Consider the following 15,561-nt stretch of genomic DNA (forward strand, 5'->3'; position numbering starts at 1 on the left):
TCTTTGCGACATGATTCCATATATTGCTTCATATATTTGATGTCTTTATTATGTATCTACAATTTAGAAAGTAGTAGAAATAACGAAGAAAACATTAAATGAGAAGGAGCTTGGAAAGAAAAGCTTCTGGACTTCTTATGTTTCTTGAAGACATTTTGCCTGTCATCTGAGAGGTTCTAAGAGCAATTAGTGGAGAGTCCCAGATCATTAAATTCTATTGAGAGTGTCCTGATAAGGTCCTGAGCCTCCTATTATTCCTCTGTCTTATCACACGAGCCAAGGTGTGAAAAGTGGTATCTACAAAGTGGTAATAGCTTTGAAATTACTATATTGTTATATTATTTTTTTCTGCCTTGTTACCCTAGTATTACCCCTTTGTTACTGAACTGTATTTTTCTACACCCCCACTTATTATCCAATTATATACATTTCAGTGTATTATGACTCAACTGTAATCAATCGTGCTACCATGATTTTACCTGGATATTAAGTGGTTATTACTTTGAAAACTGAGTGGTAATAACTTAGAAATTACCACATTATTAAGGTCTTATTTTTGCCCTGTTATCCTAATGTTTCCACTTTATTACTGAGCTGTAACAGAAAGTAAGTCATTATTTGTATTATTATTATTGTTTGTAATTTAGTTTTAGTTAACAATTGTTGCACTTGCTAGAAGCATTAACATTATTATCATTACTGTGACACTTTCTGTCATCTTGCACTACTGGTCATACTCATATTTATGTTTTATACAATTCTTCTTATCTTTTTCATTAGCTGTTTAACTTTCTGTTCTTAAATTTATTCCAGCTGTTACATTTATTACTCTCTCTGATTCTGAACACAGTGTTTCTTTTTGTGTATGTAAAAGGCACAATAATTTATCCCAGGATTAATAAAGTTCTTATCTAATCTTAATTTTATTGTACACTATGTTTGACAACACAGTATTTATAAAATACAAATATAACAACAGTGTATAATAACCAGAGAAAACAAGAAAACACGAACCACTGAAGTGAACATTATTGGAGCCAAAAGGTGAATACACTGAAAAAGAAATGGAGTGAGATTTACTAGGTAATAATTAACACATAAAAAACATAAGAAGAATTAAAAATACTTACATATATTTTTCTCGTAATTTTCATTTAGAATATGCACCACAGTCACAACTGTGACAGCAATAGTGATGTTTTTTCTATCATTGTTTAGAACCATAATTCAGTAAGTCAGTTTCAACCGTCCATTCTCTTCTATTTGCCCATATCATAGTCCAAGGGGGCAGACACATACTATAAACCCTGGGCAGGTGGTCAGTATGTCAAAGGTCAAAAAGTAGAGACAGACAGCCATTCACACCTAGTCAATTTAGAATCACCATGCAAGTCTTTTGATTCTGAGCAGAAGCTGTGTAACCCCACATAGACAAGGGAACATTAAAACTATGCACCAGCTGGATTCAAATCCAGGGCTTTCTTGCTGTGGTGTGTCAGTGCTAACCATTGCACAAGCAGGTTTCGTACTCTTTTTACAGTATGTTGGCACCACTTGTGTCATACTTGAAGATCTCCAACGTGATGATAAGTTTAACAGCATTTCTAAACCAGGGGTAAAACAAGGCATAGATCAAAGGGTTTAGACAAGAGTTAATGTAAAAGATAATGACCGCAAAAGATGCAGCTGGATTATTGATTGCATTTTCATCAACAAGAGAGTAGCAGTAGAGTGGAGAGAAGCATGCTAGAAACACAACTACAAGAATCCCCAGAGTCCTGGCTGCTTTCAGCTCAGATTTGTTTGTTTGATTCAGTGAACGCTGAAGTGTGACCAATGTAACATGAGAGCGCATGGCACGAGCTTGAGACACAGCCACCACAAATACTCTCATATACAAGGCTATGATAACAGTTACTGGAACAAAAAAGAATAAAATAAGGTCAGCAACAATAGCAATATTGCTGCTAAAAAATACACACTCTCCAAAGCAAGAATTATACCTGCCTGGTTCAATCATGATATTCTTTGTATAAAGATTGCTGTAGAAAAAAGCATAAAACCAACAGAGACAAACACTGAGTTTGACTTTCGCCAAAGTAATTCTGCTGGGATAATGCAGAGGGTCACAAATAGCCACATAGCGGTCAACTGATATTAGAACAATGTTCCCTATTGAAGCACAGATAATGTTGCTGGTCAAATACCAATAAGCAGAACACATACGATCACCAAGTACCCAGCAGCTTGTGTTTCTAAAAATTTCCAAAGGCAACAACAGGAGACCCACAAAAAAGTCTGAGACGGCCAGAGAGAGGAGGAGGATATTACTGGGTGTGTGCAGCTGCCTGCAGGGAGACAGAAAAGAATATAATGCACATCGTTAATGTCAACATGTCTTCAGTGAAAATGCTGCACTACTAAGGCATGATTCAATTCAAGCAAATAAGACATTATGACCATGGTTAAAATTCATTCTTTAATCACTAAGTCATATAATGTAAATGGAAGCTTTCACACATCTAAAACTTAAACTGTAGTTTCAGTTGAAAAGTTAATCTCTGCCTGAAGTGGGAGACTGAGATGATGACGAGAAGGTTTAGAGCAGCAGTGAGCAGAGAGATACATGAGAGCACAATGTTCAGGAGCACAGCTTTGGACCAGTGAAGTGTCGGCTTCCTGCAGGAGCTGTTGAGGAGTTGTGGGAAACAGAGCTCGACTCCTTTCGGTATCTCCATCATCAGACACCTGCAGCTCTCTAATTAGAAATTCTTCTCATACAGCTAATTTATCTCACTCCTCCCACCAATCTCTTTCAGTCTAAAACATGACCCTCCTTTTCTCTTCTTCCTTTCCTTCACAATTTCATTTTTTTAACACTGACTGTCTCATTCACGCTTGGTTAATAGATTTTCTTAGATTATGGTCAGTTTTTTGGTATTCTCTGTTTGGTTCTTAGTTTTATTTTCCATGTATTTCATGTATTTTACATTTTCAGCTTTATATATTTTCTTTCACATTTTGAACCTTAGTTATTGTCTCTGACCAGCATGGTGATGTTGTGGTTTGCACTGTTGCCTCATAGCAAAACTGTCCTGAGTATGAACCCAGCCTGGTGCTGATAATCAAATGGATTTGATTAACTGATCAGCATTAATGTGACCACATCTATAAACCCAGGAATGGCAGTTTACTGGTCAACATTCTGGTGTCTGTTAAAATATTGCCAGGCAGAAAAAACATCAGCAGTTATATTAGAGACTGAACCTTTGATGGACATCAGTCTGGGAAAGGCTGTAACAACTTTTTAAACAGTGTGACACCCATCATTTTACAAATGTTATTTACAAGTGGAAAACCTTCAAGACACCTGCCAATCCACCTAGAAGTGGACAGCTCAGCAATTTGCTCCAAGGTCAGACTATGCAACACTCAGTTAAACTGAAAAACACCAAAGACCTACATCACCAAAGACCTACTGTTTTTCTGCTTTTGTTTTCACTTTTTGTGAAAACCAGACATCTAATACCTATCCAACAGCTAAAGCTTGGCTAAAATTCAACCATGCAACAGGTTGTGCTTTAAAATATGCAATTTTCACATGCGTGAAGCAGAAATGTGGGAGGAAGTACTGCCAGACGGTATGTTTCCAAGACGGCAGGTGTCGATCTAGCGTTTGAAGAGAGAGTCTCCCTTCTCTTGGGAACGCAGGCATCTGTTTAAAGCAAATGGATTTATTTTTAACAAGTCAGGGGTGAAACTGTTCACCTCCAACTTGTTTTATTCCATACGTCATCCATCTGTGCTTGGTGCCAAGGCTGAGATAAACGAGGAGTCTCATAAAGAGGAACAAACAGTACTCCAAGAACAGACAAAGCCCAGCAGATACCTTGAGGAGGAGCTCCATCTGCCCCCACCCGGGAAGAGCCTCAGAAAGGAGAGACATCTGAGGCAAGAAGAGGGGTCCCTATTTGCCTCCAACTCTCTCAACAACACCAACGACCAGGACCAGGACCAGGGACCACGATCTTCCCCGGTCCCCCAGGAACTGTACTAAACTGGTTCAAAACATACTTAGAAAACAGGAAATACTTTGTATCAATAGGTAACTTCACATCTGAGCAGACAAGTATCACATGTGGAGTTCCACAAGGTTCCATCTTGGGACCCCCTCTGTTTAACATTTACATGCTCCCACTGGCACAGATTATAAAGAACAACAAAATAAACTACCACAGCTATGCAGATGATACACAAATATATATCACAATGTCACCAGGAGACCAAGGCCCTGTACAGGCTCTTGGTAAATGCATTGAGGAAATTAATGACTGGTTGTGCCAAAATTTTCTCCAGCTAAACAAAAACAAAACTGAGGTAATAGTCTTTGGCGCCAAAGAAAAACGATTACAGGTCACCAGAGAACTTCAATCTATACACCTAAAAACCACAGACCAGGCGAAAAATTTGGGTGTAGTGATGGATGCAGACCTAAACTTAGAAAAACACATTAAGACAATAACAAAATCAGCTTACTATCACCTCAAAAATATTTCGAGGATAAAAGATCTGATGTCTCAACAGGACCTGGAAAAACTAGTCCACGCATTCATCTTTAGTAGGCTTGATTACTGTAACAGCATCTTTACAGGTCTACCTAAAAAATCAGTCAGACAACTACAGCTCATTCAGAACTCTGCTGCTCGAGTCCTCACTAAGACCAAAAAAGTGGACCACATCAGTCCAGCTCTGAGGTCTTTACACTGGCTGCCTGTCCGTCAGAGGATAGACTTTAAAGTTCTGATGCTGGTCTATAAAGCTCTGAATGGTTTAGGACCAAAATACATCAGTGACCTCCTGACCCAGTATGAACCTTCCAGATCCCTCAGGTCATCTGGATCCAGTCTTTTATCAGTTCCCAGAGTCAGAACCAGACACGGAGAAGCTGCATTCAGCTTTTATGCTCCTTATATCTGGAACAAACTCCCAGAAAGCCTCAGATCAGCTGAAACACTCAGTTTATTTAAATCCAGGTTGAAGACTCACCTGTTCTCAGCTGCATTTGAATAAAGCACCAAATCCACACTTTTAAGCTTAAACTTCAAAAAGTTACATTTTAACTACTGATTTTATCTATTGTTCTGATTTTATCTGTTTTGATTTTTTTTTTTACATACTGTTTTGTTTGTTTGTTTGTTTGTTATTTAGTTAGTTTGTTTGCTTGTTTTAATCAATTTTAAATCATGCTTTTTATTTGTTTTTGTTTCTAATGTCTCTGTAAAGCACTTTGAACCACCTTGTTGTTGAATTGTGCTATACAAATAAACTTGCCTTGCTTTGCCTCTATTCACTGTGGAGAGCAGAGCAGCGTCGTAAAGGACGCTGTACACATTAGTCATTACAAAAATGTATTTGACATAATATTAAAATTAGGGATGGGTATCGTTTAGGTTTTATCCGATACCGGTGCCAAATCGGTACTTTTGAAACGGTGCCGGTGCTTAAACGGTGCTCGAACCGGTGCTTAAAGAATGGAGAACACAAACTTTGTCCAAAAACCTCTCATGTTCAGCTGGTTTTTTTTGTAAAAAGATAACAATGTCAGCCTTTTCTGCAGCTATGTGGCATATATGGTATCACTCTTGGCTGGAAGCAGTGCTTAAACAATGTAAAAAACATAAACTTTGTCCAAAAACCTCTCATGTTTAACTGTTTTCCACTTTTTCTTTGGTCATTTTAGCCTTTTTGGCAGGGTGAAGGGAGTATCTGCCATCAAACAAGAAGACAGCTGCATGTAGCTATGATGATGTTTGCTAGTTCACCTTACCTGCATTAATGTAATAACGTGGTTAGCCTACTCAACGTAAATTACACACTAACAACATTAAGCTACTCACGCAGAGAAGAACGGCTGCTGCTGCATCATCATCCTCATCATTTCTGCTACACTGGCAGGGCTAGGGGCCAGGACTCTATTCTTCGGGTTTTTGGGGGATGTTGCTCCGGGTCCGATAACTGGCAATCCACCCGACGTGCACGGTGTGAGGTCTCGCAGCAAGCTATCAAATACGGCGCATTTCTCGGCTTTTAAAAAAAACCCGCTATGCGTCGCCAGCTGTTTAATCGGATTCTTGGTGTTACCTCCTTTGACAGTATCAGCTTAAAGCACTTGTTGCAGGCTGCTGAGTTTGCATATTTTGCTGTGAAGTACAGCCAGACTTTTGACCGCTTCGCCTTGGGCATTTTTAATCTGTAGCTCTGCTCTAACAGAACGTACGTACCTGGCCCCGCCTACTATCCTCGGAAACGTAAAATGATTGGCTAGAAGTGTATCACAGCTCAGGAAAAAAAAACACCGAAATAAAGCACCGAAATGTGCGCTGCTTTTCGGTCTGGTTACTACCGTTTATGTCAGAACCGGTGCCATCATGGCACCGGACACCGGTACCCATCCCTAATTAAAATGCTCAAACAGAAAAACATTAAACATAAATATATAAAATATAACTATTTACAGAGAGACAGGAATAAAAAGGACCCAGCTTAAAGTGGAAGAGCCTCAGGGAGAAGGAGGAGAAAAATAAGAACACTGTTTCTGCCCTGGAGAGCCTGCTGACTCATCACAAAAACACTGATTGCTAGAATGAATGGCTTTGGCTGGACCTGCCCCTTTGAACTAGGTCAGAGTATCACATCACAAGGCTCCTGTTTGTTTGTTGCAGCACGACTTGACGCTGGAGTTCAGATTTTTTCAACTCGAGCGGTAGACGCGATAAGCGTGAATGCACAAAATGGACCACACAAACTGCAGCACGTATTTTACTTCGCACTTCAAACGTGTCAGTCGTGCTACTTGATTGCGCGAATCAGGCAGAAAAGCGTTTTTGCGACGCAAATCTGCTTCTTACGGAGCCCCGCAGGGGACATGGGAGAAAAAAAAATTAAGACAGACTTTTGCAAGGTCTCGCAAAACTAACTCGGGATCTCGCAAAAGTTTGGCAAGATCTTGCAAAACAAACTCGGGATCTCGCAAAAGTTTTAGCCGCATTCTTCGGCCTTCGACCTCCCGTTAGCTCGAAGCTAACGGGAGGTCGAGACCTACTACAGCCGGGAGGAACACCGTTTTCCCGGCATAATTCTTTATTGAGCATATTTCTTTTTGTATTTTTTGTAGTTTCACAAGTTCTGGGAAATCACTGTAAGTTGTACGTTGATGAAGACAAACAAGTAAACAGCCCTCAACTTTACTTTCACGCCTGACTCATCATTCAACGCTTTCAGTGCTTACGGCATATGTTTAGCTATCTGTCACTTCGTGTACCAGAACCACGCACGCAGGGGACAGAATAGTGAAAAAACAGCATCACACCTTGGATAATACAGTAAGTCTGGATAGCAGAGACCGCTAACGCTCATTAGTCTTCCTGCCTCGTTTAGTTTTACCTTGCATGCCGAATAGTCATCATGGACAATAAGCCAGATACAGAAGATCAACAGAAGACTAGATCTCCAGGAACATCTGTGAAATCATATGTGACCAGATCTGTTGCTAGTTCTTCTAACAGCTCCTGCAAGTCTTCAGCAAGCCTAGCAGCTGCTAAAGCACGCGCAAGAGCTGAAGCAGTGCGTGCTCGCTCCACCTTTGTCAAAAAAGAAACTGAACTCATGGTGGAAAAAGCCCAGTTGAGAGTAGAAGAGGCACGCATGGAGGCTGCTCTGGCCACACTGAAGCAAGAGAAAGAAGTTGCAGCGGCTTTAGCTGAGGCGGAGGTTTTGGAATCAGCCGTAGCAGAACTCGGCTCTAAACAAGATCTCAGGGCAGCGGACATCATAGGAATTCCCCCTGACTCCACAGAAAAAAGAACAAATGATTATGTTGAGTGTCACTCAAGAATGCACTCTAGTCAGCTGTCGTTGCCCGGCCTTGAGTCCCATATCACCTCCAGTCGGCCACGCGATTTCTCTCATGCTCCACCACTCCAGGACAACGAACTGAATCCCATTCGTACAGCCATTGATGGACTGAGCTCCACTCCAGCTCGTGTCAAGAGCCATACTACCTTTGAAGAAAATGGTATGAAGCATCCATCTGCTCAGAATTACCCTGGGATTTATCCATGTAGTGTCACCCCCCTGCAGGAACCTCAACCACACACACATCCTCTTAGAATGCAAGCAGCGCAGCCCTCTGCTCTGAACCATACCGGCATTAATGACTTTGCTGTATACATGGCTCGCCGGGAACTTGTGACATCCGGGATGACAAAGTTTGATGATCGTCCAGAGAATTATTGGGGCTGGAAGTCTACCTTCATGAACATCATTGAAGGGCTAAAACTCACCTGCAATGAAGAGCTCGACCTTCTCACTAGATGGTTAGGTCCTCAATCATCTGAGCAAGTCAGGAGAAACAGAGCTGTTCATGTCAATGACCCCGCTGCAGGGCTCAGGATGGCGTGGATGCGACTTGAAGAGAACTACGGGTCTCCTGAAATAATTGAGAAAGCTCTGCTGGACAAACTGGAGAGATTTCCTAAGATCAGCAACAGGGACCCTCTCAACCTGAGAGAGCTTGGTGACTTGTTAAGGGAGTTGGGGTCAGCAAAGTTAGAAGGTTGTTTGCCTGGGCTCGCCTATCTGGATACCTCTCGCGGCATTAACCCAATAGTGGAGAAACTGCCGTATGGCCTTCAAGAAAAATGGATGACACAAGGCAGTGCGTACAAGCTGCAAAACCAAGGCCAGTTTCCACCATTCTCATTCTTCACTGACTTTGTCTGCAAAGAAGCCCGCAATCGTAATGATCCAAGTTTTGCATTTAGCTCATTTGGGATGACGACAGTGAAACCAGAAAACTCACCTAGAAGGTACACGCATTCCAGGAACCACGTCTCATCCAGCAAAACGGAGATTACATCAACATCTGCCATCAAGCCCACAGAGTCAGCTAGCAGTAAGTTGGATGTGGACAGTGTCCGATTCACAAAAAACCCCACCCTCTCAAGCGGTGTAGGGGCTTCCGAGCTAAGACACTGGATGAACGCAAAACGTTCCTGCGAGATAGTGGAGTTTGTTTCAGATGCTGCTCCTCAACTGAACACGTTGCTAAAGACTGCAAAACAATTATTCACTGTAAAGAGTGTAACAGTGACAAGCACGTCACAGCACTTCATCCAGGACCAGCTCCATGGGCTGTCAAAGACCCTGAGGATGAGCATGGCGGGGAGGAAGATGAAGCGGCTTCTCCTGACATAATCTCCAAATGCACAGAAGTGTGTGGAATTGCCAATAACTCCCGCTCTTGCTCTAAAATCTGTCTCATAAAAGTGCATCGTAGAGGACAACCAGAAAGATCTATAAAAGTCTATGCCGTACTTGATGACCAGAGCAATAGGTCTCTTGCTCGGTTCAAATTCTTCAACCTGTTTGGCCTCAAGGGTAGCGATTCTCCCTACACGCTGCGCACATGTGCAGGAGTCACTGAGTTATCTGGCCGAAGAGGAGTTGGATTTGTTGCTCAGCCATTGGATGGACGTCTCAGCATTCCTCTTCCCACACTTATTGAGTGTAGCCATATCCCAGATGATAGATCGGAGATACCTACTCCTGATGTAGTCAAACACCACCCACACCTAAAGTCTATCACTCATCTCATCCCTGAACTTGATCCAAATGCGCAAATTCTCCTTCTGCTGGGTCGGGATGTGTTACAAGTCCATAAAGTGAGAGACCAACGCAACGGGCCCAATAATGCACCCTATGCCCAAAGACTGGACCTTGGCTGGGTCGTAGTTGGAGACGTCTGTTTGGGTGCAGCTCACAAGCCGAAAGCAGTTAATGTCTACCGCACTAACGTTCTGGAGAATGGGCGTCACTCTCATTTCAGTCCATGTCCCAACCACCTAGTTGTGAAAGAGAAGCTTACAACAAGGACAGGCATAAGACCTCTCAACTCTCAAACCCTGTCACACTTTCATCCTCTGGACAGCCTGTTTCAGAACTCTGATGATCATTTACTTGGCAACAAAATCTTCGAAAGAACAGAGAATGACAATGAAGTTGCCCCATCTATTGAGGACAAACGGTTCATTCAGTTGATGAATAATGAGATGTTCATAGATGATGCTAACAGTTGGGTAGCTCCCCTTCCCTTTCGCATGCCAAGACCACGGCTGCCTAACAACAGAGGACAAGCTCTGACTCGTTTCACCAGTCTCTGCAAAACTCTAGAAAGGAAACCTGAGATGAGGAGACATTTTCTGGCTTTCATGCAGAATATCTTTGATCGAGATCATGCTGAACCAGCTCCAGCACTCAACAATGGAGATGAATGCTGGTACCTTCCCAGTTTTGGCGTCTATCATCCATGCAAGCCTGGACAGATCCGAGTTGTGTTTGATTCAAGCGCTCCTTATCTTGGCATCTCCTTGAACGATGTGCTGTTGACAGGGCCAGACTTAAATAACACTCTGCTGGGAGTCCTAATGCGGTTTAGGCATGAACAGGTAGCCATCACAGCAGATATTGAGCAGATGTTTCACAGCTTTGTTGTCAGGGAAGACCACAGGAACTTCCTCAGATTTCTGTGGTTTAAAGACAATGACATCACGAAGGAAGTTGTGGAATATCGTATGAGAGTCCATGTGTTTGGCAACCGCCCCTCTCCAGCTGTGGCTACTTATGGGCTTCGGAGAGCAGCTTTACATGGAGAGGGCGAGTTTGGGGAGGGGGCAAAGGAGTTCATACACAGGAACTTCTACGTTGATGATGCACTCAAGTCACTGCCATCTGCAACAGCAGCTATCAGTCTTCTCAAGGCAGCCCAAGGCATGCTTGCCATCTCCAACTTGAGACTTCATAAAATAGCATCCAATTGCCTAACTGTCATGCAGGCTTTCCCATCAACAGATCATGCAAAAGACTTGAAAAATCTCGACCTGGACAAAGATTCACCTCCTTTGCAGCGAAGTCTTGGATTAAGCTGGGACCTTGTGAATGACACTTTTACATTCCGTGTTGCCAGGAGCGAGAAGCCATTCACCCGAAGAGGAGTTCTTGCAACTATCAATAGTTTGTTTGATCCACTTGGTCTCGTAGCTCCCGTTACTATTCAAGGAAAGCTCTTGTTGCAGCAGCTCACTCGTGACAGCAGTGACTGGGATGCTCCCCTCCCGTCTGAAAAGGCAACAGAGTGGATTACCTGGAGGGATTCACTGCAGGATTTGGAACAGTTTGCAATCTCCCGAGCCTACATTGCTACGTCCCTGTCCACTGCACAACGTACAGAGATCCATATCTTCTCGGATGCTTCCACCAAGGCCATTGCGGCTGTGGCATATCTCAAAGTGGAAGATGTGGAAGGTAAATGTCATGTAGGTTTCATAATGGGGAAAGCCAAGTTAGCCCCCGTGCCATTCCACACTATTCCCAGGTTGGAATTAGGTGCTGCTGTTCTGGCAGTGGAAATTGCTGAGCTGCTTGTGAAAGAGCTGGACATTAGTCTTGATAGTCTGAAGTTCTATACTGACAGCAAGGTGGTGCTGGGGTATATTTACAATGAAAGCAGGAGATTTTATGTGTATGTCAGCAACAGAGTGGAACGGATAAGGAAGTTCTCATGCCCTGAACAGTGGCAATATGTCCACACTGATGAAAACCCTGCAGATGTTGCCACCAGGTCAGTGCATCCAGCTCGTCTCTTAAGCACCAACTGGCTTACAGGTCCACGTTTTCTGAGACGTTCTGGGGACATAGACTCAGGTAAAGAAACATCCTATGACCTCATTGATCCAGACTCTGATACAGAGGTCAGAAGCCACATTACTACTGTTGCAAACCCCCATAGGAGTATGGGGTCGCATCGATTTGAAAGATTCTCCATGTGGCAACCCCTTGTCAGAGCTGTGGCCTCCCTAATCCACATCGTCCAATCCTTCAGGTCTGAGAAGGATAGCAATGGGCAAGACTGCAAAGGTTGGCATCACTGTTTGAAGCCACACAAAATGGATACACTGTCGCAAGCAAGGCATACCATTATTGGATGTGTACAAAAGGAGACATACCAAGTGGAAGTGTCTTGTTTGGAGAAAGGCGAAGTAATTCCCAAAAGCAGTCCTCTGAGGAAGCTCAGCCCAATTCTTGATGATAGCAAACTTTTAAGAGTTGGTGGGCGGCTCCAGCATGCTTCAATCGAGACACATGAAAAGCATCCTCTCATCATTCCTGGCCGCAGCCACATAGCTACTCTACTTGTAAACTACTACCATGAGCGGGTTCACCATCAAGGCAGAGTTTTTACTGAGGGAGCTATCCGCACGGCTGGCATCTGGATTGTAGGGGCAAAGAAATGTATCTCCAGAAACCTGCACAAGTGTGTTACATGCAACAGACTTCGTGGTAGACCCGCAGAGCAAAAGATGGCAAATCTTCCACCTGATCGTCTTAGCACTGAACCTCCATTTACAAATGTGGGCCTGGATGTATTCGGCCCCTGGAATGTCTCCACCCGTCGCACCCGAGGTGGTGCCGCAAACTCTAAAAGGTGGGCAGTACTCTTCACGTGTTTAAGTGTTCGTGCTGTACATATCGAGCTCATAGAGTCAATGGACACATCGAGCTTCATTAATGCTCTACGGCGGTTCTTTGCTATGCGTGGTCCTGTGAAGATGATCCGCTCTGACTGTGGCACAAACTTTAAGGGGGCTTGCAGAGAACTTCAAATTCTCCTACGGGATGAAACCGATATCTCAAGGTACCTCAGTGAGGAAGGATGCACATGGCTGTTCAACCCACCTCATTCTTCCCATATGGGAGGAGTATGGGAAAGAATGATTGGGGTTTCGAGACGGATTCTTGACTCTATGCTTTCTCAGATCAGTCCCTCGCATCTCACTCATGAAGTGCTTTCGACCCTTATGGCTGAAGTAGGAGCGATAATAAATGCAAGGCCTCTTGCTCCCATCTCAAGTGATCCAGATTCACCGTTTCTTCTGACTCCAGCAATGATCTTGACACAGAAGGTCTGCACCCCTCTTGCTCCTCCAGGATCATTTGAAGCTACAGATATGTATCGTCAGCAGTGGAAACGTGTTCAGCACTTGGCGAATACATTTTGGGAGAGATGGAGGCGAGAATATCTCTCTACTCTTCAAAATCGAAGCAAGTGGCAAAATAGTCAGCCCAATGTCAAGGAAGGGGACTTGGTGTTGCTCAAAGACCCTCAGGTAAAAAGAAATCAGTGGCCAATGGCTCTTGTCACCAAGGCTTACCCAGACAGCGATGGAAAGGTCAGGAAACTCGAACTGAGGGTCACGAAAGGAGGTACCATTAAGACCTTCTTTAGACCAGTAACCGAAGTAGTGGTACTTTTGTCTATCTGATTATCTACCATGGACAGTCAATGTGTTATTTTCTTTAGCTGATTGAACTGCTAAGAAATTGATAGTGGTATTGTGTTCAATACCAGGCGGGGAGTGTAATGTTATGTGCACAGTGAGAATTTTAGCATCTCCTAGTGGTTAGCTTGGAGACTGCAGTCAAGTGAATTTTTATGTGGTTTGGCTTGTATTCCTATTGGATGTTTAGAGTCACATGAGTGGGGTGATACAGGAAGAGTTTCCTATTGGATGTTTAGAGTCACATGAGTGGGGTAATGCAGGAAGCCATTTTAGTATTGGGATTTGCACAATGAGGCGTACCAGAAGTCTCCCTGTTTAATCCTTAAGCATCCACCTGTGTTATGCCATGGAGAAGCTTTGTTTGTAAGTTTGAATTGTGTTTCATCTTTATAAGTAGTGAGTGTTGTATATTTTATTGATTTTATGCATATTTGGAGAGATGTATATATAAATGCCTAGATCTGTTCGCCATGTGAAGCAAATACATAATTCTTTATTGAGCATATTTCTTTTTGTATTTTTTGTAGTTTCACAAGTTCTGGGAAATCACTGTAAGTTGTACGTTGATGAAGACAAACAAGTAAACAGCCCTCAACTTTACTTTCACGCCTGACTCATCATTCAACGCTTTCAGTGCTTACGGCATATGTTTAGCTATCTGTCACTTCGTGTACCAGAACCACGCACGCAGGGGACAGAATACTGACGAATCCACAGGGAAGCATCTCACATCCATGATTTTAAACAGTCTGGAAGAGCTGAAAATTCCCTTTCAGGACTGAAGAGGTCATTCATATGACAATGGGGCTAACATGAGAGGAAAAAAACAAGGGCATTCAAGCCAGGCTGCTGGAACTGAATCCTAGAGCTCTTTTGTTCCCTGTGGAGCTCATACACTGAATTTGGTTGCGGCTGATGCTTCAAAGGGATCTATTGATGCCACAAGTTAATTTGGGATTTTTCAAAAACTTTACAATTTATTTTAAGACTCCACTCAGAGATGGGCCATCCTGAAAAACATGCTAACATTAGACTAAAGATGTTGTCTGAAACAAGGTGGGAAAGTAAGATCAACAGTGTTGAGCCCCTGAGGTACCAAGCATCTGCAGTGAGAGAGGCTTTAATGGAGGTGAGAGACCACACCAAACCCTCAGTTATAAATATTGAGGCCCAGTCTTTGTCTGAGGAGGTGGGATCATACAGATTCAGCATTTGTTCAGTGGTGTGGTATGACATCCACCATGTGAGCAAGCTCATGCAGTCTCCCAACATACATGTGCATGTAGCAGTCAATCTCCTCAAAAAGACAGAAAGAGGTCTCCGCAATTACAGAGCAACAGGCTAATCAGCTGCACAAATGTCAGCCAATGATATGTGTCAGGACATGAACATAGAGGCTGTTCTGCAACAGAAAAGACTGAGATCTACAAAGCAGCACTTCTCTTACGAGTCATTTGGTGAGCCATTGAGTGATGCCCCAAAGAGCTGGAGGTGACCTTTTTTTAATGTTGTTGTTGATGCTGCAGTATCTTCCATCCAAGAGAGATTCACCACTAAGGAAAACATGGGAGAGAAATTTGGAGTACAGACACATTTTTCCAGAAGAGGGAGTGTTTGCACAGGGCACCAAACAGACTAGGACCGCCCCTGCATCTTTTAAGTACATTTATAACTCTGTGTTATTGTAACTACGTTAAAACTAATCCAGTCCTTTTGGGCCACTTAAAATATGTTTGCAGAATGATTATTATATTTGTTGCAATTTCTACTGTCCTCTTGGACAGATTACTCTTTAAAAGTAATTTTAATGTCAAATGAATAAATGAGAAATAAACATCACTGCCAAAAACTGATTGCAGTTTCTACCTTGTTACAGGAATGTTGTTTGTGGCACAAGATGACTCGATGTCACCCGAGAGGGATACATTTGACATATGTTTCACATATTATAGACCAAAAAGTTGTCCATAGCAGTTTTTGACAAATACCGGAAATTAGTTTATGGAAGACATGACTTTTTGACACAACACTGGCTAACTGACAACACAGTTATAAGCTAATATTACGGTTGAGTATTATTGCACCTAACCTTAGGCTCCAGTATAATAAAATTCTCACTTCTCCTCTGATAATGTGATGTGATGTCCAAGATGGCGCCGAGTAT

The 15,561-nt window shown here is 42.8% G+C and overlaps 2 protein-coding genes across 2 annotated transcripts; one reads left to right on the forward strand and one right to left on the reverse strand.

The window, feature by feature from the left end:
• Positions 1-1,534: 1,534 nt before the first annotated feature.
• Positions 1,535-2,738, reverse strand: LOC113007270 (trace amine-associated receptor 13c-like). The gene is made up of 2 exons (XM_026143661.1): positions 2,566-2,738; positions 1,535-2,348 (listed from the first exon to the last, which is right to left on the reverse strand). The coding sequence occupies exons 1-2, from the start codon at positions 2,736-2,738 to the stop codon at positions 1,535-1,537; spliced, it is 987 nt and encodes a 328-aa protein (XP_025999446.1).
• Positions 2,739-10,412: 7,674 nt separating this feature from the next.
• On the forward strand, positions 10,413-14,099 carry LOC113007300 (uncharacterized). The gene is made up of 2 exons (XM_026143716.1): positions 10,413-13,760; positions 13,925-14,099. The coding sequence occupies exon 1, from the start codon at positions 10,485-10,487 to the stop codon at positions 13,377-13,379; it is 2,895 nt and encodes a 964-aa protein (XP_025999501.1). The 5' UTR covers positions 10,413-10,484; the 3' UTR covers positions 13,380-13,760; positions 13,925-14,099.
• Positions 14,100-15,561: the final 1,462 nt, after the last annotated feature.

The sequence above is a fragment of the Astatotilapia calliptera genome, chromosome 16 (assembly GCF_900246225.1).
Source record: "Astatotilapia calliptera chromosome 16, fAstCal1.2, whole genome shotgun sequence".
Taxonomy (NCBI): domain Eukaryota; kingdom Metazoa; phylum Chordata; class Actinopteri; order Cichliformes; family Cichlidae; genus Astatotilapia; species Astatotilapia calliptera.